Consider the following 26632-nt stretch of genomic DNA (forward strand, 5'->3'; position numbering starts at 1 on the left):
TCTGGTTTGTGTGCCAGAACAGTACCCGGACCCCATTCAGCGTAACAATACAAGCCCCCAGCTGTCTGCTTTAGCAAGGCTCATTATAAAAAATGGGGGACCCCATGCCGGCGTTTGGACCCCTATATTCTTGATAACCAGCCTTGCTGACAGGTGAGGGTTGCACCCCACAGCTATGAGTTTTGGCTGACTGGATATCAAAAATATGGGGGAACTCACGCCGTTTTTTTTTTCAATATTTATTTACAGCGCAGGAGCGGCTGATGAATACTCCCATCAGCCGCTCTTGCTCTCATTGTTATTAACGGCAGCAAGCGTCGGCTAATGTGAGTGATAGTCCCATCAGCTGACACCAGTGACTGGAGGTGAACTTTGTACCTCTCATCACAGCTGCGTGCTCTAGCTGTCTTTTGACAGTGTGGGAACCCAGGCTGTCTGACTGACGGGGATGTTTTCACTGCCGATCAGAAACAGTGTTTTCCGCTCTGTCATGCACATGACAAACATCCGGCGTTCGAACCAGAACAGTAACACGGACTTCCTGGTGAAGTCCGTGTTCGGTGTCTATGCCTGAACAGTAGGTGTATGGTACAGACGCCAAACTTTACTGTTCGGGTTCGCCCATCTCTGAAAGTGACCTAAAAAAAAAGCAAATGATGAATCAGGGCCAAAGTCAAAGACATGGATTCATCAAGACCTGAGACAAAAATTGACGGTCTTGATGAATCCATGTCATTGACGATGGTCCTGATTCATCATTTGCTTTTCCTTTTAGGTCACTTTTTGTGCCTTGTATTATTAGTTTGGGCACCAAATTCTTTAAAATGACAAATGTGATTCAAGAATTTGGCATAAAGTCAAAATAATCCTTTTTCCTGGTTTTACTTGTTTTTTTGTACTCTCTTGAAAGTTACATGTTTTGCAAAAAGTCGCAGTTGATGAATGAGGAAAAACCATTTTAAATTGCTAAACTCGGAAAACAACAAACATTAGGCGAGCACATATAAAAAATGCAAATAGCTTAATGAATTGGGTGCAAACAAAAAGAAGGCGCAAAACACTCAAAACTGCACAAAAAACTGGCGCAAAGGACTTTGATCAAGTCACCTTGCATGACTTGTCAGTAGAGAACCCGTACCAAGTGAACTACTACATATTTCGTTATGTAATGTGATACATTTCATTCAAACATATCTGGAGCATGTGTTTCACATAAATATGTGGCAAACAAACAAGGTTAGATTTGAAGTAGAAGGGAGATGGAACAAAGTGGTCATACAGTGCATGTATAGCTCATAGTTGGCTCATGAATGACCCTTTGTTGGAAATGTCAGAGCAAAACCTGGAATGAATTCTTGCTAGAATTTGTTTCTTTTGACATGGCTGGAGTGAAATGAAATATAATATATCAAGAACTGGAAAATACATATAGGAATGTGACTTACAGTATAATTTCCCTGTTTCATTTACTTTACGTATACAATATCTGTATCATGCCGGCAGCAGACTTCCATGTTGGATTATTTTCCTGGTCTAAGAATCTCATAGAATTAATCAAAGAAAGCACAAATTACACTAGTTCAGGAAAACTGTAGATGACTCTTGCAACAGTTCAACCTGACAGTCTTGAAAAACTCCAAACTTCTTTCCCATGAAGTTACATTGTATAGAATTGTATATCAAACCAATTGAACTAGAATGACTAGGATGGATTGTAGAGTATGTGGTCACTATCAGACCATATCCACGTGAAACCATAATTTGCAGAGAAATTTGATGCAGTTTCAACATACAAGGTTGTCAAATTACACAGGAAAAAAATCAGCATGTTTTATATACAGATCTTGCCAAATATTTGTAATGGATTTCAAACTACGCATTATAGAGGGTGAAATCCACATTATAAATTGACAACTTGTGGATTTCAACCTGATTCACTGAATATTTTTTATTTAGTTTGTGGATGACATTTGGAATAAATCTCATCTACATTTCTAGTTGTTCTCTGTGAATTTTCTGCCAGCAAAACCTGGATGAAAAAATTGCAGTGTTGTGCCCAGTATAAACACACAAAATCTGTTCTGTAACATCAGTCAATAAACAATGACCAGATTTAGTATTAGGCTATGTGCACACGTAGGAAAAGTGGTGCAGAATTTTCTGCACAAAATCCGCATCTCCTGGCAGAATCCGCAGCCGAGGATTTGCTGCTGTTTTTATGCGGATTTGCAGCGGATTTTCTGCAGTTTTTGCCACTGCGGATTTCTATCATGGAGGGGTCCAGAAACGCTGCAGATCCGCACAAAAGAAGTGACATGCACTTCTTTTAAATCCGTACTGTAACTCACAGTCCGGATCTGCAGCGTTTCTGCGCGGAAAAATCCGCTGCGGATCCGCAGCAAATCTGCATCGTGTGCACATAGCCTTGATGTCAGATTCTAATCGTAATATGCAACAACATTTTTGCTGCATGATATTTACGCCACTTTCAATTACAAATAAGCCAAGAATTCTACTAGCTTGGCACTTTGTTTTCCTCCAAAGTGGGCATGACTAGCCTTTGTGTAAGTGTTTGCTAAAGTTATTAAGCAGAAACTTACAATCTGTCTCAAAAATATTGGCAGAAAATAACCCAATAAACCAATAGGTGGGCTAAACTTGGACTAAACAATCAAAAATGCACCAAATGTATCAACAGAGAGAGACACAGACTAGACCATCTCAAAATTCTCAAAGGTTTGTTAAAACCTTTTAGAAATTATTCATGATATGGTGTTTTTCGATATCGGGATCACGTATCGGTAGAAGAATAAGAGTGAACTATAAACCTATAGAATACTCACTGGGCTGAAACAGAGAAGTATTGAATATTCTACTTCGAGTAGTGTTATGAATCAGGTTATCAGTAACAATGAATTTAAGTTTCAAGTTAAATAATTAGATATATATATTTTTTAAGAATTGTCTATATTTAGTTTCTGTGGAATTAAGAAATGTATGCTAGCACATAGGAACTAAATAATACAAAGAGTTCCGGACTAAGTGTCATCATGGCATAACTAGATGATTAAATTGCCTGTGTATCTCACCATACTGGGAATGTCTTGTGCCATAGCCAGGCCTCCTTCTTTGGCTTTCTCTCCTCCTTTCATATGTATCAAAATAGTTGTAATAGGAATTTTCTTCATGGTACTTGTATGGGTTGCGTGGATCATCCGCTTGCATCACTTCAGATCTTGCGGTATTACCTGTTGTGGCATTGACTCTTTGTTGTTGCTGACGTTGAGTATGGACTGTACCTTGATGTCTATCTTGGGTACCATCTCTGCTCCTTCCTGTAGCATCATTTCCACGGTTTCCCGACCTTGATGCTTGGAACCATAGTTGGTCAGGAGTTTCCCTTGGCCTTTGAGTATTTATATGCTGTGAATTCTCTCTTTGGTTGCTATTAGAAATGGGAGACTGAGATCTTCCAGCAGCCAAAGTACCTGTGTGATTTTGGGTGCTCAGCAACAGTGAAGAACTTCTGGCACTTTGAACCACAGATTCCCTTCTTCTAGGAGGCTGGTACTGTGGACCCTGGCTCATCAGGCTATAAACTCTTCCACCATTTTGCCACTGTACCCTATGTCTCCAATATGTACTAACTCCATTATGACTTCTTTGGTTCTGGCAGCTGCCTTCCAGAGTACAATAATAGTACACAACAAGCTGTAGTAAAAATATACTGCCTACTGAGCATCCCATGTTCTATATTGTGGCCAAAATTAATTCCAAAATTAATGTATTGGGATATCTACAATTACAAATTAGTTCTTAAAATTTTAAAAAAAATCAATGTATTAGGTAGCAGTTAGCTAGAGAGTGGCTAGACCCTTCTCATCTTTCTAATATTTTGCTGGTGCTGGTAATAAGGAAAGGGGAGGGGGATTTGGAGTAAAGTTACCAGACCTCCCTTTCCAACTCCAAGGTTATATATCATGCAAATTCAGGGGCTAAATAGCAAACTAGATATCTTAACTAACATTTTTTTCAGCCCTGTAATATAAATCATAGAAAACAGGTCTGGGAGTGATCTCGACTATGTACAAGGGGGTTGTAGAGTTTCCATGGTACTTTAAAGTAGAAAAAAAGAGAATTTTGGCTCTGTGCCCGTTTGTTATTTTTTCACATTATCGACTAAGAACTTGTGACTTGACATATCTTCCAGATCTGCTTATCCCCCTGAGCTTATAAAGACCTGCACGTAAGACTCCTGCCTGCACCCTGTGAGGGGCACATCTCAAGATGCAAAGGTGAGAACAGTATAGAACATACGGGTTACCCCGGGGATAGCTGTGAAGGAACCATATCCAGACACATCTGGCAGCCATGAAAGCCAGGTCAGAAAGAAATTCTTTTCCTTCTCACATATGTAGCACCTCTTACAGTAAATCTCAACATTTTTTCCCCACTGCATGCAACATTCAGCTTCAGATTCTTGAAGGCTACTATGCAATGAATTTGTTATTATTGGTGCCGGCTGTTCAGATCAAATGCTCCTATTTTGGGTTGTTCTCCAGCTTTACCGTAATATGTGCCACATGCCTGTATTGGACCGATATGGTGAAATGCTGACCTTAATTTAGCGTTGGTTCCTTTTTTAGAATGCAGGATGAATGTTTAGCATATGTTACGATAGCGTCTGACATTGATAATTGGGCAGTATTCCTGCGTTGTAAACACACTGATTAGACAAAGTGCAGAGTAATCATTGCACACTCAACTGCAGGTGCCACTAACTACATTTTCTCTTGGGAAAAAAATGGAAAAAAAATCTTTTATTATAAGGATTGAGTAAATTTCATACACAGATGTGGAGTAGTATACATTTCTGCAATACACAGTGATTGACTAACACTAAAAATGATATAATATATGTACGAGTCAGGCTATGTTCACATGTCCAGCAGAAATCCATTGACAAAAAAGTTGTGGAGACATAACTTTTTTTGTCCGTTTTTAAAAAAACGATTTCAGCTGGATCCATTTTTTTAACATTGAAGTTAAGGAAAACGGATCCGTTAAATAACCATTCATTGTTCTTCCATCTGAAACAGATCTGTTTTTGGCTTACTGGAGGCAGAAAAATAAATATTTATCATATACTCAGGACGCAAACTTTCAAGTAATTATCTTTTTGAAACTGAAGTAAGCAAAAAACGGATCCGTTTCATAAGGGAGAACAAAAATGGCTATTTAACAGATCCCATTTCAATCAACTTCAATGTTAAAAAACAAAAAACAAAACCTATGCAGCTGAAATCAATGTTTTTAAAAAACGTCAAGAAGTTGTGACTGCCCAACACTTTTGCCGACAGATTGCTGCTGGATCCATTCTAACTAATGATTATTGGACATGTGAACATAGCCTTATAGATTCCTTGAATATCACACATATTGCTGAAAAAATATATATACCAGACATTGAAATGGACTTGAAATTGAGGCTTTTTTTAAACTAACATTCGCTACATTCCAAACACAATAGGGACAAAGGTATTGGGACACCAACATGGTAAACCTACAGAAAGTATTATGACATCACATTCTAAATCTATAGGCATTAAGATGGAGCTGCCCTCCCTACCCCCTTTGCCAGCTGTAAGAGCTTCCAATCTTCTGGGAAGGCGTTATAGATTTTTAGATTTTAGCGAGTATCTGTGAGAAATTTTCCCCCATTCATCCAGAAGAACATTTATGAGTTCAGACGCTGATGTTGGATAGGGGGCCTGGCTCACAATCTGCTTTCTCAGGTTATCTCAAAAGAGTTAAATGGCGTTAACATCACCTGGGCTGTGTGCGGACCAGTCAAGTTCTTCCACACCAAAGCCTCTTAACCATGCCATCATGGACCAGTCATGATACAGTCACGTTGGAAAAGAAAAGAGCCTTTAGTAAACTCTTTCCACAAAGTTGGAAGAACACAATTACCCAAAATGTTATATTTTCCTTTAATGGAACTGAGGGGCATATTCCAACCCCAGATAAGCAACCCCAAAGCACCCAATAGCATTTTACAGCCATCACAATGGAGAGACACAATGCAGTGAGGCCGTTAATATACTCCTGACATTCACCAAACCTAGACACTTCCACCAGACTGCTAGGCATATAAAGTGTGGTTTGTCACTCCACAGTCCAGAATCCAGTGCCAGCACGCTTTACCTCTAAATATGCCTGCCATTGTGCTTGGTGATAGAAAGCTTGCATCGGGAAGCTTGGCCCTAGAAGCCCTTGCCATAAAGTTCTCAGCACACAGTTTTTCGTGCTGATATTAATGCCCTAGGACATTTGGGATCCTGGATCATTGCACCTCAGCAATTGGTGATGCCATTCTGTGGCTTTACATTCTCTGCCACTTCATTGCTGTGTTGCTGTGGTTCCTAAACACTTCGACTTTTCAATGATATTACTCACAGTCGATCATAGAATATTTAAGAGAGAAGAAAATTTACATATTGACTGCATACAAGTGTGGGATACTAGAACAGTACCGAACTTTAATTCAGTGACCTTTTTCGAATGACCCATTCTTACACAAATGTTTGTAAAGGAAGACTGCATGGCTAGGTACTTGATTTTAATTACCTGCTGCAATAGAATGCAATGAAAAACCAGAATTGAATGATTAAGAAGTGTGTCCTAATATTTGTGTCCATATAAGGTTTGTGAAATCAAACATTTGTCATAAATTTTTCTACTCTTTTCTAAACTCCACTTTGTTTGTACCTTAAAGCATATTGCAATTCAGCTCTTTAATAGAAGGACAAATTAGTATGATTTACAACAGTACACCACTGTGCACTAGGGTGACCGGATGTCATATGGGGGGGAAAAAATGTCAGAATCTTGTTCGTCTGGACCCCACAAAACGATTCCCCTTTCCAGATATTGAGATAGCCAAAATTTGAGCTCGATCAAACGACGTTAACCCGTGCCGCTCGTGGCTCAAAGTTTGAAAAAATCCAAATTGAGGTATTTTAAGATTTAGGTATTTTGCATAGTCTGTTAGACTATAAAGAATGTGACAACAACATTGCAGAAATAGCCCTGACCAAATTTTCAAACCATTTGTGGTATTTGAATGCAGAGTTGGTGGGATTATCGTTTTTTGATCCCACCATTACAGACAATGAAAAGTTGTTAATGGCTAAGGCTGGTTTCACATTAGCGCTTTTTAAGCGCACGCACGGCCGGGGGTAGCTCCGCCCCCGAGCCGGCTCTCTGCCCGGCGTGCCCGCCCCTTGCTTGTAGCGCCGCCTCCTAGCGGACAGCGGCGCCTGCGATCGGCGCACCCTATCTTTAGCATAGGGTGCGCAGATCGTGCGCAGGCCGTGCGCTAGTTGCGCTTTGACCTGCGCTGCGCACTTTTGACGGTGCGCCGTGCGCGCCAAAATCCGAAAAGTTCGATTTTGGCGCGCACGGCGCACCGTCAAAAGTGCGCAGCGCAGGTCAAAGCGCAACAAGCGCACGGCCTGCGCACCCTATGCTAAAGATAGGGTGCGCCGATCGCAGGCGCCGCTGTCCGCTAGGAGGCGGCGCTACAAGCAAGGGGCGGGCACGCCGGGCAGAGAGCCGGCTCGGGGGCGGAGCTACCCCCGGCCGTGCGTGCGCTTAAAAAGCGCTAATGTGAAACCACCCTAATAAATTGCTCAGTAGCACAGATGAACCATCAGAGCACGCTAACCTACATGAGTTGATAATTTTACATAGTTATCTAATCTATTCTAGAGCTTTTGTTAAAGTAGTTTTTGAAACGTCAGAATATAATGCTCAGCATTTGCTTACAACTTGCAGGACATATTGCTTTTGTTCTTCATCTTTTGTCAGAAGGTCGTTAAAGTCGGTTACTTCCTACCTCTTTTAATTTTCCTTTCCTAACTTTTGGATTTACAACCCTAGCGTGCTCTGATGGTTCATCTGTGCTACTGAGCAATTTATTAGCCATTAACAACTTTTCATTGTCTGTAATGGTGGGATCAAAAAACGATAATCCCACCAACTCTGCATTCAAATACCACAAATGGTTCGAAAATTTGGTCAGGGCTATTTCTGCAATGTTGTTGTCACATTCTTTATAGTCTAACAGACTATGCAAAATACCTAAATCTTAAAATACCTCAATTTGTATTTTTTCAAACTTTGAGCGACGAGCGGCACCGGTTAACGTCGTTTGATCGAGCTCAAATTTTGGCTATCTCAATATCTGGAAAGGGGAATCGTTTTGTGGGGTCCAGACAGACAAAATTCCGACATCGATTTTTTGCGGTCACCCTACTGTGCACTCAGAGTACTATGATTACATCCGTATTAAGAATATCATACTAATAGATCCCAAATTTTAGATGGTCAGAGATGAAAACTTAAAGTTCATTGTATGAAACATTAATTTCCCTGGCAAACTGTATGTTGTTAAATACCTTCTGATTTACAATTTAGCACAAAAAATATCTGAATATACTGTAAAAATATGCAATCTATTTCACACGTTAGACAGCCAAGTATGTTCCAAAACAAGTGCAGATATATGGAGCTGGCTCATAAGCTGAGCTCACATAATAACTAACAAATGCCAGATGATTTACAGTGGCATGTAAAATTTGGGCACCCCTGATCAAAATTTCAGTTATTGTGAACAGTTAAGTGTGATGTCGGTGTCTCTGCACCCCTTTCCCTGGAAGAGACGCCGACACTCATCGCCGCAGCCTCATACCTCCCGCTCCTTCTCCTGCTGTTGCGATCAAGGCTCCGGTGTCTCTGCACTCTGCCTTCCTCCCTCAGAAGAGATGTCAACATTCTCACCGCCACGGTTCCGCACCCCGTCCTCATCCTCCTGCAGCTGTGCGGGTTCTGTGCACTGCTCGCAGATCCCCGGGCACTGTGCTTAGGGTGCGCTTGTGGTCCCAGCATCTTAAAGGTTCTACACACATTGTCATAATGTGTCTTCAGCCAATGGTTGGGAACACTTATTATTTAAGGCATCTCCACCAGGTAGGAGGTATCTATGCAACGTTGTAAGTCTATTCGAAACATTCTTGTTAATTCTCAGTTCCCAAAGCTTCTATTCCTGTATGTCTGCCTGTCTATCAGCCAAGCCAGCCTGTCTGTCTATCAGCTGTGCCCCCCTGCCTGTTTATCAGCTGCACCCACAAGCCTGTCTATCTGCCATGCCTATCAGCTGTGCTCGGCTGTGCTTGCCAAACCTACAATTCCTTGGGAGTCAGCTGCCATGTACCCGTGGTCAGTCCTGGAGCAGCACCTGGTTTTCTCTTCCCTCATTTCTCCTCGGATCGCCATTTTGTCAGCCGCCATGCACCCGAGGTCGGACTTTGTGAGCCCCTCCAGGCTCTCCTCCACCACCCAGACCATTACACTATATGACAGCTCGACAAACAACCCGGTGGCAAACACTGGATGTTCGGGGCCCCCATTCAAGTGAATGGGGCTGGGTATTTTTCTGGTACCCAAACGCAAACTTTTTGCAACTGTTCAGCCGAACCCGCCGGATGCGAACATTCAGGTGTCCGCCCATCTCTAGTCTTGAGATGTTGCTTCAGTATTGCCACATCTTCTTCTTTTCTTATGATGCCATCTATTTTATGAAGTGCACCAGTACCTCCTGCAGCAAACCCCCCAACATGATGGTGCCACCCCTGTGTTTCACAGTTGGGATGGTGTTCTTAGGCTTCCAAGCTTCTCCCTTTTACTCCAAACGGAACGATAGTCATTATGCCCAAAAAGTTCAATTTTAGTTTCATCAGACTACAGGACATGTCTCCAAACATTAAGGTCTTTGTTGCTGTGTGCATTTGCAAACATTAATATGTCTTTTTATGTTTCTTTTGGAGTAATGGCTTTTTCCTGGCAGAGTGGCCTTTCAGCCCATGTTGATACAGTACTCGCTTCATATTGGATATTATCACACTCTTACCAGCTTCCACCATCATCTTCACAAGGTCTTTTGCTTTTGTCCTTAGGTTGATATGCACATGTCGGACCAAAGCATGTTCATCTCTGAGACAAAGAACTTGTCTCCTTTCTGAGCAGTATGATAGCTGAACACTCCCATCTTGTTTGTACTTGCAAATAATTGTACAGATGAACGAAGTATCTTCAGGTATCGTTAAATCATACCCAAGGATGACCCAGACTTGAGCATGTCCACAATTCTCTTCCTGATATCTCGGCTGATTTCTTATGACTTTCCCATGATGCTACACAGAGAATCAGTGTGTTTCAGGTGTGCATTAAAATACATCCAGAGTTATGTCTCTAATTAACTCAGACGTTGCCAAAAATTATAAGCTTCTAAACACATCACATCATCATATGGGCAGTCCAGAATTGTTTAAAGGCATAGTAATCTTAGTGTATGTAAACTTTTGATTTTACAGTAAGTAATAAAAATGCCTTAAACATTCTCTTTCTCATTATTCTGACATTTGGCAAATATTATTAATTATGGTAATCCTAATTGATCTAAAACAGGAAAGGTTTATTCTGATTTCATGTCAGATATTGAGAAAAACATGCAAATGTGTCTTTTTATATAGTGTATGTAAACATCTGGTTTAAACTGTATATGTAGACTTTACATGCACACACACAAATGGCAAACAAAATCTAGGTGAATCCGAAGCTATAGACGCTACATACTGTATAATACCACTTCTGTCATCTAGAATTTTTCAGGGGCTGAAAATATGTATCATCAAATATGTTGTTCTCTTTAATTAGCAATTGTTCTTTACATAAATCTACAGTACAAGCAGAGATACAAATCTCTGCAATATATCATTTTAGAGAAAATGCCTCTTTCCCCTTTATCAGTCACTTTTCTCCCTTGACCCCTCTGTCTCCTGCTCTTTGAGTTCACTGCTCAAATCTGTCTTCCGATCTGTTTTCATTGAGGGATTAGATTACTGCAGCTGTCTGTAGAAGTTTATGGAGAGGTGACGGAAACCGTTTTAGCGATATAGAGGCAAATAGAAAAAAGAGACGTTGCTGTAGCTTCTTGTGTCTTAGAGCCTACAGATTTTAAATCTGTTAAAAAATGCAGAATTACTCAAACAATGGCTAGAAATGGTGTTATTCCTTGTGTATACACAAGAACTTATTCTAAAAAGTCTCATGAAATGATAGTTACACTCTATGGACTCATTGTCAGGTAGTATCAGCAGTGCTATCTCCGTTTTTTCCTTTTCTTTGAACTATTAATGACATCCACTCTTTTTCTACTAGTATACAAAGTGATCATCACTCATTGGTGCAGGCGTGAGACCTTTATGTACTGCCAGTCAAAAGGTCAATATATTGGGATGATAGGTCCTCAATAAAGGGATTGTTTGGAACAAAATCGAAGCTAATCAAAAAATGTGTGCCATTAAGCTTATGTAAAGATATAAGTTATCAAAACCAGTTTTGAAGCAGAGCGACAAAAACCCTGTTAGGATTCGCGGAACGCACTAAATAAGAAATTATGAAAAGGTGCGTTCACAACCCGGGGTCCACCGCGCAGTGATGGAGAAACCGCAGGTAGCACAATGGCAGAGCAAGGCTGTGAGAAAACACTTAAAGCACACTGAGTTAAATGTCACTCAGTGTGCACAGAGCGTAAAGTAACAAGCTCTGTTACACCACAGAGCCGTACTAATAAGCAAAGCAAAAAGGTCTATACCCTGTTAGACTGCACAGGTGTATACTTTAGAAAAATACTAATTGGAGTCTCTATAACTTAATCCCCCAGGGAAGACTAAGCTGGTGGTTGACCCTGCTCTGACACACGGTGTGCTTTAGCACGCGCGCCTGAGGACGCCCCGGTGCAGATGCTAAGTTCAAGCGGGAGTTCCCACCCTACACTGCCTGTCTAGACAAACACTCGCAGTGCTATTAGCGGCACACGTCTACCAAGGGTGATAAAATAGCCACCAACACACATGATACTAGCACACAGATGTGCGCCATTGAGAGCTTTTTATACCTTGCTCAAGTCCAGACAGACAGGACCTTGCCTGTGGACCAATCTGAAGCTGCCCCATCACCAGAGCACCTGACATCTGAGTACCAATGGGAAGGCACTATATCATGGACATGCTCAGTAGGGTGAAATCTGGAAGGCTCCAGAGCACAGTGCTTCACGTGTAAACTAGTAGTCACCATAGGCTTAGCTGGAGAGCCAGCAGCAACTACAGATGCAGCATGAGCTTGAACAAGGCCCTGAGTCTGGAGTCTGTGTTAAGCAGGCATCCCAGCGGCAGAGCCTGAATGGGAGACCAATGCACCAGACAAGGCTTGAGATCCATCCCATGCAGCAGGAGAATCCCAGCACCTAACAAACCCACATGTCAAAATCTGAAACTACTTAGTGGCAAAAAGTTTTAAAGTAGTCTGTAGGTCAGAAGTGATCCGCTTTGATTCTGCTGAATATTGAAGAGGACTCTTGACTGGAGGGGATCCATCATTTAGTCCCTTGACCTCAAAACCTGTTTTCCCTTTCTCTCACCAGGCCAAGTTTTACATTCTGACCAGTGTCACTTTATGCAATAAAAGCTCTGAAATGTTTCAATAAATCTCAGTGATTCAGAGACTATTTTTTAAAGACACATTATACTTAATGCTAGTGGTAAATTTAGGTCAACATTTTTAGCGTTTATTTGTTAAAATATTGGAATCTTGTTGAAAAGTTGGAAAAATTCACAATTTACAAATTCACTTTCTATATCCTTAAACCAGTTAGTCTTGCTGTACAAAATAATTTATGAATAACATTACTCATGTCTACTTTACATCAGCATTATTTTTGAACCAATTCTTTGTTTGGTAAGAAGTTAGAAGGGTTAAACGTTTATCAGTAATTTCTAATTTTTCCAACAAAATTTACACAATAATTTTTTACAGACCACGTCACATTTGAAGTGACCTTGAGGGGCCTATGTGACAGGATATACCCAAAGTGATACCATTTTAAAAACTGCACCCCTCAAAGTACTTCATATTCACACATTAAGGCTATGTGCGCACGTTGAGTATTTGCTTGCAGAAATTTCTGCAAGGTTTCTGCATCTCTTGGCAGCAAAAATGCTGCATAAAAATACATTCATATTCACACAGTTAAAAAGTTTATTAACCCTTGAGGTGCTTCACAGGAATCAAAACAATATGAAAGGAAAAAAAAATAACATTTTGATTTTTCAAGCAAAAATGTTAATTTAGCCCCAAGTTTTGAATTTTTCAAGGGTGACAAGAAAAATGAACTGTATAATTTGTTATGCAATTTCTCTGAGTACATCGATACCGAATATATGGAAGAAAACTACTGTTTGGGAGCACAATATGGCTCAGAATGGAAGGAGCGCCATTTGACTTTTGGAGTGCAAAATTTGCTGGAACAATTAGTGGACGCTATGTCATGTTTGTAGAGCCCCTGATGTGCCTAAACAGTAGAAACCACCCACAAGTATCCCCATTTTGGAAACTAAAGTCCTCAAGGAACTTTTCTAGAGGTGTAGTGAGCACCATGAACCCATGCGTACTTCACAAAATTTTATAACATTGACCCATGAAAATGAAAAAATAAGTTTTTCTCTCAAAAATGTTGCTTCAACCCCAGATTTTTCATTTTCACAAGAATAACAGAAAAAAATGGACCATATACAACAGTATACATACAGGACAGGAGGAATGGTACAGTGCAGTGTACATATATACAGGACAGGAGGAGTGGTACTGTGCAGTGTGTATATATATATAAAGGACAGGAGGAGTGGTACTGTGCAGTGTATATATACAGGACAGGAGGAGTGGTACTGTGCAGTGTATATATAAAGGACAGGAGGAGTGGTACTGTGCAGTGTATATATACAGGACAGGAGGCGTGGTACTGTGCAGCGCATACAGGGCCGGCTCCAGGTTTTCATGGGCACTGGGTGAAAGTGATAACTATTGTACATTATACAATAAGTCATAAATCAGACAGTATAGTCCTCCATAGAGTATAATGGGCACCACATAGCGCTCCATACAGAATAACATGTCCCATATATTTCTCCATACAGTATTATGGGTACCACATAGTGCTCCATACAGTATAATGAGCCCCATATATTTCTCCATACAGTATTATAGGCAACACATAGTGCTCCATACAGTAAAAAAAAATGAGCCACATGTATTGCTCCATACAGAATAATGAGGCCCATATAATGCACTATACAGAATGATCCCCATATATTGCTACATGTAGTATAATGAGCCCCATATAATGCTCCGAACAGAATAATGAGCCCCATATAATACTCCACACAGTATAATGAGCCCCATACCTTGCTTCATACAGAATGAGCCCATATAATGCTCCATACAGTGATATGATGGGCCCCATATATTGCTCCAAACAAAATGGGCCCCATATAATGCTCCATATATAATGGGCCCCATATGAGGCTCCATATATAATGGGCCCCATATGATGCTCCATATAATGCTCCAGTGTATGATGGACCCAATATGATGCTCCAGTGTATGATGGACCCCATATGATGCTCCAATATATGATCGGCCCCATATATTGCTCAAAACATTTAAAAAAAAAAACCAAAAAACTGAAATCCTCACCTCTCCTCTCTGGTCGCTGCTCTGCTCCACACTCAGTGTCGGCGTCTTCCAGCTCTCTGCACTGTGACTGTGTGTGTGTGTGTGTGTGTGTGTGTGTGTGTGTGTGTGTGTGTGTGTGTGTGTGTGTGTGTATATATATATATATATATACTGTGTGTATGTATATACACACACATAATAAGACCAGATACTGAGAAATAGAAAATTACACCATGTATACAGGAGAAGTATACACAGCATACATGGCTCCACACTATATACTGCGGTAAGGAATATAGAGTGGAGCTGTGTATATAGTATACAGTATAGAGATGGGCTAGTATATATAGTGTGGATTCCACACTACATACACAGCAACATTGGTACATTTTTTATATACAGGTTATATATATATATATATATATATATATATACACACAACTACATTATACACTATATTAAGACAGAAATACATTATGTTGCATACATCAAATATGTGACTGCTGTATATACATTATATAGGTGATACTGTGACTGGGGTGTATAGTCGCAGTATCACCTATGTAGCATATATACAGCAGTATCACCCATATATTGTATTTATAAGGCCGGTTTCACACTAACGTGTGTGAGGTGAGAAACTCACACAAGTCTCTCGCATCAATGCCCTGCACTGCCGCTGGCACTCGGACCGGAGCGTGCGGCTGCAAGTATTTCTATGTATTTCTATGCAGCCACACACTCCGGGCCAAGCACTGGTGAACACAGACAAAATGGGCCCTTGTGCAAGAACAGTAAAAAAAGCCCTTTATAGTGCAGTAAGTCATCAAAATTCCACAATTCCACTTGTTTTGAAGATGAAAACGGGCTCCGTTACTTCTTGGGCCCCTGTGCGGCTGCCATGACCGGTTTTAAGCAAAGTGGGGCCCTAGGCAAAGTTTAAAATGGGGCCCCAAATGCTAACAAATTGCACATCACACAGAAGCATTTTGGTTGTAGTTACATGCGCTGAATTCAGGACGCTAAACAAGCGTGATCGATAATATTGAAATCGTACAACACTTGTTTCCCGGCCTCTTTCCACCGTCTGAGAAAGAATGATGGGGACAGAACAATCACTATTAGATCAATCTGTCCCCATACAAAATCATGTTATCAGCAGCATAGCTACAGTTTACACCGGCGATGTGCTGCTGAGAACAATGATTTTTGTTCCGGCATAAACAATCCAATCACTTGATGAATATGCAGCATTTTGCTTGTTTAGTATAATACACCCCATAGTCCTCCATATATTATAATGTGCACCATAGTCCTCCATATTGTAAAATGCACACCCCATAGTCCGCCATATAATATAATACACTCCTCAGTCCTCCATATTTTAAAATACACTCCTCCGTCCTCCATATATTAAAATATACTGCTCAGTCCTCCACATAGTTTAATACACTCCCTATAGTCCTCCATATATTAAAATACACTCCTCAGTCCTCCATTTATTAAAATACACCGCTCAGTCCTCCACATAGTTTAATACACTCCTCATAGTGCTCCATATAGTATAATGCACCGCCATAGTCATCCATGTAGTACAATTCACTTTCCATAGTATAATGCACCCCATAGTTCTTCGTATAGTATAATGTATTCCCCATAGTCCTCGATTCAGTATAATGCAGCCTACATATAGTATAATGCATATTGTAAAATGCACACCCCATAGTCCGCCATATAATATAATACACTCATCTGTCCTCCATATTTTAAAATACACTCCTCAGTCCTCCATATATTAAAATATACTGCTCAGTCCTCCACATAGTTTAATACACTCCCTATAGTCCTCCATATATTAAAATACACTCCTCAGTCCTCCATTTATTAAAATACACCGCTCAGTGCTCCACATAGTTTAATACACTCCTCATAGTGCTCCATATAGTATAATGCACCGCCATAGTCATCCATGTAGTACAATTCACTTTCCATAGTATAATGCACCCCATAGTTCTTCGTATAGTATAATGTATTCCCCATAGTCCTCGATTCAGTATAATGCAGCCTACATATAGTATAATGCAGCCACCTCAGAGTATAATGCAGCCCCCTCATATAGTATAATGTAGCCCCTCATAGAGTATGATACAATTACCCCTCAGAATATAATAAATATAATACAGCTCCCCATAGAATATAATGTAGCCCCCATAGAATATAATATACCCCCAATAGTATATAACACAGCCGACATAGTAAACAGCACAGCCCACATAGTAAATAGCACAGTCCACATAGTATATAGCACAGCCCACATAGTATATAACACAGGCCACATAGTATAGCACAGCCCACATAGTATATAGCACAGCCCACATAGTATATAGCACTGCCACGTAGTACATAGCACAGCCAAATAGTACCGTATATAGCACAGCCCACATAGTATAAAGCACAGCCCACATAGTATATAGCACAGCAACATAGTATATAATGTAGCCCCCATAGAATATAATATACCCCCAATAGTATATAACACAGCCCACATAGTATATAACACAGCCGACATAGTAAATAGCACAGCCCACATAGTAAATAGCACAGTCCACATAGTATATAGCACAGCCCACATAGTATATAACACAGCCCACATAGTATAACACAGCCCACGTAGTATATAGCACAGCCCACGTAGTATATAGCACAGCCCACATAGTATATAGCACTGCCACGTAGTATATAGCACAGCCAAATAGTACCGTATATAGCACAGCCCACATAGTATAAAGCACAGCCCACATAGTATATAGCACAGCAACATAGTATATAATGTAGCCCCCATAGAATATAATATACCCCCAATAGTATATAACACAGCCCACATAGTATAACACAGCCCACGTAGTATATAGCACAGCCCACATAGTATATAGCACAGCCACATAGTATATAGCACTGCCACGTAGTATATAGCACAGCCAAATAGTACCGTATATAGCACAGCCCACGTAGTATATAGCACAGCCCACATAGTATAAAGCACAGCCCACATAGTATATAGCACAGCAACATAGTATATAATGTAGCCCCCATAGAATATAATATACCCCCAATAGTATATAACACAGCCCACATAGTATAACACAGCCCACGTAGTATATAGCACAGCCCACATAGTATATAGCACAGCCACATAGTATATAGCACTGCCACGTAGTATATAGCACAGCCAAATAGTACCGTATATAGCACAGCCCACGTAGTATATAGCACAGCCAAATAGTACCGTATATAGCACAGCCCACGTAGTATATAGCACAGCCCACATAGTATAAAGCACAGCCCACATAGTATAAAGCACAGCCCACATAGTATATAGCACAGCAACATAGTATATAATGTAGCCCCCATAGAATATAATATACCCCCAATAGTATATAACACAACCCACATAGTATATAACAAAGCCGACATAGTAAATAGCACAGCCCACATAGTAAATAGCACAGTCCACATAGTATATAGCACAGCCCACATAGTATATAACACAGGCCACGTAGTATACAGCACAGCCCACGTAGTATATAGCACAGCCCACATAGTATATAGCACTGCCACGTAGTATATAGCACAGCCAAATAGTACCGTATATAGCACAGCCCACGTAGTATATAGCACAGCCCACATAGTATAAAGCACAGCCCACATAGTATATAGCACAGCAACATAGTATATAACACAGCCCACATAGTATATAACACAGCCTCATAGTATAATACACAGCCCACATAGTATATAGCACAGCCTACATAGTATATAGCACAGCCCGCATAGTATATAGCACAGCCCACATCCTGACTCCTGTCTCAGCAGCTGCATTGCCTGGCACACAGTGAGTGCGCAATGATGTCATCGCGCACCCGCAGTGTCAGAGACAGCAGGGAATGATGGACTAGGGAGCGTCAGCTGACGCTCTTTCCTCCATCATTGCTTTGAACTGTACCGGCAGACGCCGGTATAGTTCAATGCGGCGTCAGCGGGGTGAGTCGGCGCTGGGGGTAGGTAGTCCCCCCTGCCTCACCAGCCCCATAGCGGCTGCGTGATGTGCCTAGATGGGAGCCCCTGGGGGAGCGGGAGCCCTAAGCAGCTGCCTGGTCTGCCTGCCCCTAACGCCGGCCCTGGCGGCTGCACAGGTTGCACCAATGATATGTCCGCCTCTGGGGCCGAGTGCCGACGGCAGCGCCGGGTGTTGATGCGAGAGACTCATGCAAGTTTCTCACATCACACACGCTAGTGTGAAACCAGCTTCAGTCACAGTATCTCCTATAAAATGTATATAGACTGCTGTATATACTGTACATTATATAGTTGATACTGTGATTATACACAGATTTAGCAGCCAGTATCACCTATATATTGTATATACAGCTGTCTATATTTTGTACAGTATACAGGTGGTACTGCATGTGCTGTACATACATAAAACCAAGTTTCCATATTGGGACTCACTCAGGTATGCACATGGGGGGAGGATGAACAGCTGAGGTGCGTCCATCGTCGGGTGTGCACAGGAACGGTTCCCTGGCTCGGATGGTGAGTAGAGCAGGAAACAAAAAAAGTGGGATATACAGCACTGGGGGGGACAGGCATCGCCGTAGAGACACAGATCACTGGGTGGGGCTCTACACAGATCACCGGGGGTGGCACGAAAATCAAGGGGGGAGGGTTCAGAGATCACATGGGAGAGCACAAAGGTCACAGGTGACACAGATCACCAGGGGTGGCACGAAGATCACAGGGGGGTACAGAGATCACAGGGGGAGCAAAAAGATCACAGGGGGGCACATAGCTGGGGGGGCACAGGGATTACCAGGGGGTGGCATGAAGACAGGGGGCACAGAAATCACAGGAGAGCATATAGCTGGAGGACACAAAGTTCACAGAGGGGCACATAGCTTGGGGGCACAGAGATCACCGAGGGGTGGAACGAAGACAGGGGTAACAGAAATCACAGGAGGGCACATAGCTGGAGGACACACAGATCACATAGGGGCACATAGCTGGAGGGCACAGAGATCACTTGGGAGCACAAACATCACAGGAGGGTACATAGCAGGGGGGCACAGGATCACAGGGGGGCACATAGACCACGGGGGTGGCAGAAAGCTGGGAGCCACAGAGATCACAGGGGGGCACAGATCACAGGGGGGCATATAGTTGGGGGCACAGAGATTATAGTGGGGCACATAGCTGAGGGGCACAGTTCACCAGCAGAAAGTGACAGAAATTACCAGCAGACAGGCACTGAGTTGGCAGCATAGAGATTGCTCTGGATTCTCTGGCACTGAAGCAGCTCCTCTTCCGGGACAGGAGGATGGAGAGCATTTGGCGCTAACCCCGCCCTCATTGGTGCTAATCCCGCCCACCTCTACTCTAATCCCGCACACCACAATGACATCATTCATGTACAGGCAGCGTTCTGTAATGACCGAAGCGTACACTTAGGGGTTAAACGGCCAGCAACTGGCAGGGATGCAGCCGGAGCATTGCAGTCTCTGAGGACCTGGAGGTTTCCCACCCCTGTTTTAAAGGGCCTGTGACGGCGGCCCACTTTGTATTACAGAGCCGCCAGCCGACCAGGCATCTGCCCCGCTGGGCACATTAGCAATCCGAGCCTGGAGGGGTGCCAACAATTTTGACCATGTGTGTATGTGTCCATATCAGCGGTTTAAGAGAGTTGATTAATTCTGATATTGGGATTTTCTACCTTAATATTTATATTCAGTAAGCCAAATGCATGCTGAGTCAGGTCAAGGTCAGCCACTGAAGAATATCTCATTACTTTGACTTAAGAAACTGGTTGGTTGCTTTTGTGGTATATTGTGGTTATTATTCATCTGTATAGTGAAGCATCATCCAATTAAATTAGTGTTTTTTTACTGAATCTGAGCATAATGTATAGCTCTATATTTTTCATAAGTCATCCTCCGTTTTCAAATATAGCCTAGTAAAGGCAGATCTGGGCTTTCGGTGCTCTCTGTTCTTGAGTGTTATCAGTGGTCTGCTTCTTAAGTTAAAGCCTTTGGATTTATATTATTGAAGTATCTATTGATTGTGGATTTTGACTATCTTACACTAAGTGTTCTTGATTGAATTGGTTAGATGCTGAGAAAGGATTTCTTTACAATCTTCTTTAGATGTCTTCTATGCACTTCCAGGCACATTAATCTCAGCAGTGCATTCCTTTTTCCCAGATTGTTGAGTTGACCAGTTCTTAAGTTTCTACTATCGATAACTGAAAACTAGTGATGTTAGAATGATAGCCTCATTCACTTGCATTGACCTTATACTGAGAGCACCCATGAAAACTGTAAAGCGCTGCGGAATATGTTGGCGCTATATAAATAAAGATTATTATTATTATTATTATTATTAACAGCTACAAATGCAAATTTATAATTCGCTTACACGGCAGTATAACACAGCCCAGTGCTATCCGATGTTTTATCCAATAGCACTCGGCCCAATATTATTCTATGGGGCAGTGCAGATCTGAGATTATTTTTTCATGCCGATTTGGAATGAGAAAACAAGCGCTGCATGCTGCAAGTGCATCCGATAATTGGATCGAATTCACCCATACAAGTCTATGAGTGCATGTGAAACATCGGACTGCACTTGGAAGTCATCCAATATTATCTGAGTGGAGTCCAATTACCGTGGACACCAGCAATGGAGAAAATGGAGAAATTACTTTCGATTGCGATTCTCTCATGCAAGAGAATGATATTTGGCTCACACTTGCATCAGAGTTTGAGCTGCGAGTTATTTGCATGTAGCATCCGATTCTCTCTTGCATGAGAGAATCATCATATGGTACTCACCAATGTGAACGAGCCCTTAAAGGAATGTCAGCAGATTTTACGCCCAAAACTATTTATATATGCATTTATATATGCATGTAGCTCTTTCAAAGACAAAATTTTTACAAGGCCAGTCCGTGTCTCCATTATCGAGAAATCAGTGTTTCAATCAAGATGCAAATGAGCTGAACAACTACACTGCTCAAAAAAATAAAGAGAACACTAAAATACCACATCCTAGATATCTCTGAATGAAATATTCCAGTTGCAAATTTTTATTCATTGCATAGTGGAATGTATTCAGAACAATAAAAAATAACAATTATCAATGTAAAACAAAATGAATATGCCATGGAGGTCTGGATTTGGAATGATACTCAAAATCAAAGTGGAAAATCAAATTACAGGCTGATCCATCTTCAGTGGAAATGCCTCATGACAAGGAAAAGATGCTCAGTATTGTGTGTGGCCTCCACGTGCCTGTATGACCTCCCTACTGTACAACGCCTGGGCACGCTCCTGATGAGGCGGCGGATGGTCTCCTGAGGGATCTCCTCCCAGACCTGAACTAGATCATCTGCCAACTCCTGGACAGTCTGTGGTGCAATGTGACGTTGGTGGATGGAGCGAGACATGATGTCCCAGATGTGCTCAGTCGGATTCAGGTCAGGGGAACGGGTGGGCCAGTCCATAGCTTTAATGCCTTCATATTGCAAGCACTGCTGACACACTCCAGCCACATGAGGTCTGGCATTGTCCTGCATTAAGAGGAACCCAGGGCCAACTGCACCAGCATATGGTCTCACAAGGGGTCTGAGGATCTCATTTCGGTACCTACTGTACCTCTGGCGAGCACATGGAGGGCTGTGCGGCCCTCCAAAGAAACGCCACCCCACACCATTACTGTCCCACTGTCAAACCGGTCATGCTGAAGGATGTTGCAGGCAGCAGATCACTCTCCACGGTGTCTCCAGACTCTGTCACGTCTGTCACATCTGTCACATGTGCTCAGTGTGAACCTGCTTTCATCTGTGAAGAGCACAGGGCGCCAGTGGCAAATTTGCCAAACCTGGTGTTCTGTGGCAAATGCCAAATGTCCTGCACAGTGTTGGGCTATGAGCACAACCCCTATCTGTGGACGTTGGGCCCTCTGACCATCCTCATGGAGTCGGTTTCTAATCGTTTGTGCAGACACATGCACATTTGTGGCCTGCTGGAGGTCATTTTGCAGGACTCTGGCAGTGCTCCTCCTGTTCCTCTTTGCACAAAGGTGGAGGTAGCAGTCTTGCTGCTGGGTCGTTGCCCTCTTACGGCCCCCTCTGCGTCTCCTGGTGTACTGGCCTGTCTCCTGGTAGCTCCTCCAGCCTCTGGACACTACGCTGACAGACACAGCAAATCTTCTTGCCACAGCTCGCATTGATGTGCCATCCTGGATGAGCTGCACTACCTGAGCCACTTGTGTGGGTTGCAGAGTCCATCTCATGCTACCACGCGTGTGAAAGCACAACCAACATTCAAAAGTGACCAAAACATCAGCCTTTATCTATATACTTTCCGAAGAACTATATGTAGGCTGTGAATCCAGCTCTATTCCAGGTCTAGCACCGCCTCCTCCTGCTTCAGGCAAGCAGTAGTAGGCAGCACTGGCCAATAAATAGAGCTGTAGTGACAGAGGCTTCAGATACAAATAGCTCTTCATTTAAATATCAAGTCAAACGCTGATACAAGCAGAGGAACTGACTGGCAATCTAAAGGTATTGCTGGACTTGAAAGCACAACTTACATATAAATAGTTTGTAGTGTGAAATCCTGCTGCCAGATTACCTACCAACTGGAATCCATTCCACATCCTTTAATTGTGTTTAGTTAAATACTTTAATTTGACATCCACTGATCAAATACTGATGACCTGTCCCAAGCATGGGAGGTTAAGTATAGCTTTAGGTTAACTTTAAAGGGGTTGTACAGTTGGAACAAGTTGAGCCAATGGATAGATGATCAATTTTAAATTGGTGGGGCTTGAGTGTTTGGTACCCCACCGATTGCCTGACCGATGCACTTTTATCTCTATTAGAATGTTTGTATGCTCCATTCATTCCCTATGGGGCTGCAGAAAAATGCTAAATACAGCTCTCCACCAGTCCCATAGAGAATGAAAAGAGTGGTAGTCAGCCATGCACACTGCTGCTCCTTTCTAATGGCCTCATTATGGCAACTGGTGGGAGTGCCAGCTCCCTACCAATCTTAACATTATCACCTATCCCTCGAAAAGGGTATAAGTTCTTCCAACCACTACACAACCTCAGTTTAATCAATTCAAGACCCATATAAGAAAACACAGTGTATACTCGCCTCCTGCAGCGGCGCCATTCACAACTCATCAGTACTCCGTCAGGGCAGATGCCAGCTCTGATGAAATCGCTCAGGTTGCACCTGATGAGCGGCCACTCATTGTAGCCTGCAGGTGACAGAACAAGTCACGCCACTTTCCATGAAGAATTGTGCTGACAATGTGAGAACAGCGCCACTGCAGGAGGTGAGCAGACACTGTTTTTATTTTATTAGAAGTTCTGAATTGATTAAACTGGGGTCGTCCAGTGTTGGACAACATCTTTAAGAGTTCAGCCAAACTTTTTGAAGATTTACTATTTTTGTTGTAGATCAGATCAACATATCAAGCAGTATAATTCCTTTGGTAAGACACTGCTGATAAGTTCCTGATGTCCATAGATAGTGATCATGATTATTCTCTGGGCAAATGGCCAAAAAAAGTTGTAAAAACACTTAGAAATGTACATGGTCTAAAATACAAACAAGCAAGAATTCTCATTAAAGGTAAAAACAGATACAGTCTTCCATTGCCCTATAAAGGGCGACTATGACTATACTTTACCGTACCCATGTCTGGAGATCATCTTGGTAACATATTGTTGATAACAAAGTCTAGCAATTCAGATTATTTCAGTGGATACGGAGTTGAAAGGGAACATACATTTGTTTTCTATTTTTAGGTCAGTGCGTGACATAAATATATAAATCTCCGCCTTGCCGTTCACTTCCCAGATTCGATAATCTGGATTTATGTTCCTTCAGTGCTTTCCATTTAGTCTGCAGAACTATATATATATATATGCTTACACAGACTTTATCACTTTCAGATACATTTTATTGACTGTTCATGAATGTGTCACAGATGTACATATCGGTATGTAGGGCGCTGTAGACATACGGTACTGCCACCAAATCTGTCATTGTAATATTGGAATCTGCCCATTGTGTACATTTTATGCATTTAGTAGTCATCTGCATAACAACTGTATAAACTAGCCGTGTCTGACACATTTATCATCCCAGATAGTCTGCATTCAGAGACAAATGTGGTATATTGGAGCCCCCTTGAGGCTTTTTTATGTCTCGAAGCTATGTCAAATTTTATCAATCAAAATGGCAATATTTCTGGGTATTTTCATGCACAGTGTCGATACATTTTTTATAGATACATATTTACATATAAATTATACCATATTATTTATTTACATTCATCCATGCATTTCTATATCTTACCATACTGATGGTACCCGGTACCATAACCAGGTCGTTGCCTGTCAGATGACCTTGGCCTGTCGTAGGTGTCATAGTAGTTGTAGTTGGGATTGTCATCATTGTACTTGTAAGGGTTATATGGATCATCTCCTTGCATCATGTCCAGTCTGGCCCTGTTTGCAGTTGCATTAACTCTTTGTGATTGCCGTGGACTAGATGGCTGTGCAGAAGTATGCCTCCTATCAGTAGCACCCTCTTGTCTGTTTCTTTGTCTAGGAGAAGCATCCTCTCCTTGACTTCTTGGTCTGCCAGCCTGGAACCAGTGACGAGCAGCAGTCCCACTTGCCTGATTTGAGCCTGTAGTTTGTGGAACTTCAGGCTGAGGGTTTTCAGGTCTGGAAGCTTGTGGTCTCCCTGAAGCTCCTGGAGATGTATTATTTCTGCTGCTTAATAGCAGCAAGGGACTGTGAGATGAATTAGATGCCGAAGTTCTTCTCCTTGATGGCTGATACTCCGAGCCCTGGCTCAATAGACTGTACACTCTTCCATTGTTCTGCCACTGCACTCTCTGCCTCCATAATGGGTTTGGACCCCCAGCTATCCTCTGGTGTTGGCAGGTGCCTTGCAGAACACAATATAATAGGAGACCAACAAGATGCAGTAAAAGTAAATTTACTTTAGAGGAGTTCATCTTCCAAATAAAAATGTAAAGTTTTGAGATTTCAATGAAAGAGTCACAGAAATCTCAGAAGTATGAAAAAAAGTAAAAAGCTGAGAATAGAAGCAATTATTGTCAATGAAAGGGCGGCAGCTTGTCTGTCTTTTAGGCAAAGGAGAGGAGTGAGCCACTTCTCATATTTCTATAGCTTTGCTGGTGCTTGTACTGGTGAACAGAGGGGAGGAGTGATGGGAGTTTTTAAAGTTTCTGGCACGTTTAATAAAAGTTATACAAGGTTTATTGGCCGGCCGCCTCCTCTGTTATTTGTTCATATAATGCGATTTAGAACGAGGGGCTTAGCATATCTCCAAGACCTTCCTACCCAAACAATGAACAGAAACACTCGCAGATGGAGTGTAAACTAATACAAAAGTAAAGATTCTTCTCATGAAGATTTTCTGATGTTTCTCGGCTGTAATTCAAACCAGAAATATAAAGATATGAGCAATTTACGGGTCATGATGTCAAACATTTTGAGGTTTCAGTAATTTGGAAATAATTTAGCTTTTATGTTTTTGCTCTTTTTTATAGTCATTCATCCTTTACTTTCAAATAATTGTGTGACAGTGATATACATTTTTTTTAGACATGGATGATAATAAAATTATAATTAGAGGCGCATTCACCTTCCAGTGCCACCACCGATCTAGTGCATGCCAGTCTGGAGGTCTGTATCTGCTCTGGAAGCAATGTCTGCATTGTTTGGCAATCACAGGACTGCTGCAGTCAATCACAGACTGCAGCGGTCCTGTGATTTCCAATCTTTGCAAACATTGTTTCTGCAGCCAGTTCAGACCTCCAGAGCAGCCTGTGCTGTGTCCACAGAGGCACTGGATGGTGACAATGCCTCTAATTATTAGTTCACAGCCATCTA

The 26632-nt window shown here is 41.9% G+C and overlaps 1 protein-coding gene and 1 long non-coding RNA gene across 2 annotated transcripts in view; one reads left to right on the forward strand and one right to left on the reverse strand.

The window, feature by feature from the left end:
- LOX (lysyl oxidase) overlaps positions 1-25877 on the reverse strand; it is a 115893-nt gene extending 90016 nt beyond the window's left edge. The window contains exon 1 of the mRNA XM_073555572.1: positions 25062-25877. Coding sequence (XP_073411673.1) covers positions 25062-25731 — 670 coding nt within the window. The 5' untranslated portion in view covers positions 25732-25877. The remainder of the gene's footprint in view (positions 1-25061) is intronic.
- LOC141059309 (uncharacterized) overlaps positions 1-26632 on the forward strand; it is a 125692-nt gene that overhangs the window by 97342 nt on the left and 1718 nt on the right. The window contains exon 3 of the long non-coding RNA XR_012222415.1: positions 4211-4295. This is a non-coding gene — a long non-coding RNA (uncharacterized lncRNA). The remainder of the gene's footprint in view (positions 1-4210; positions 4296-26632) is intronic.

This window comes from Dendrobates tinctorius, unplaced genomic scaffold, assembly GCF_039654945.1.
Source record: "Dendrobates tinctorius isolate UK_male_01 unplaced genomic scaffold, ASM3965494v1 ptg000003l, whole genome shotgun sequence".
Classification (NCBI taxonomy): domain Eukaryota; kingdom Metazoa; phylum Chordata; class Amphibia; order Anura; family Dendrobatidae; genus Dendrobates; species Dendrobates tinctorius.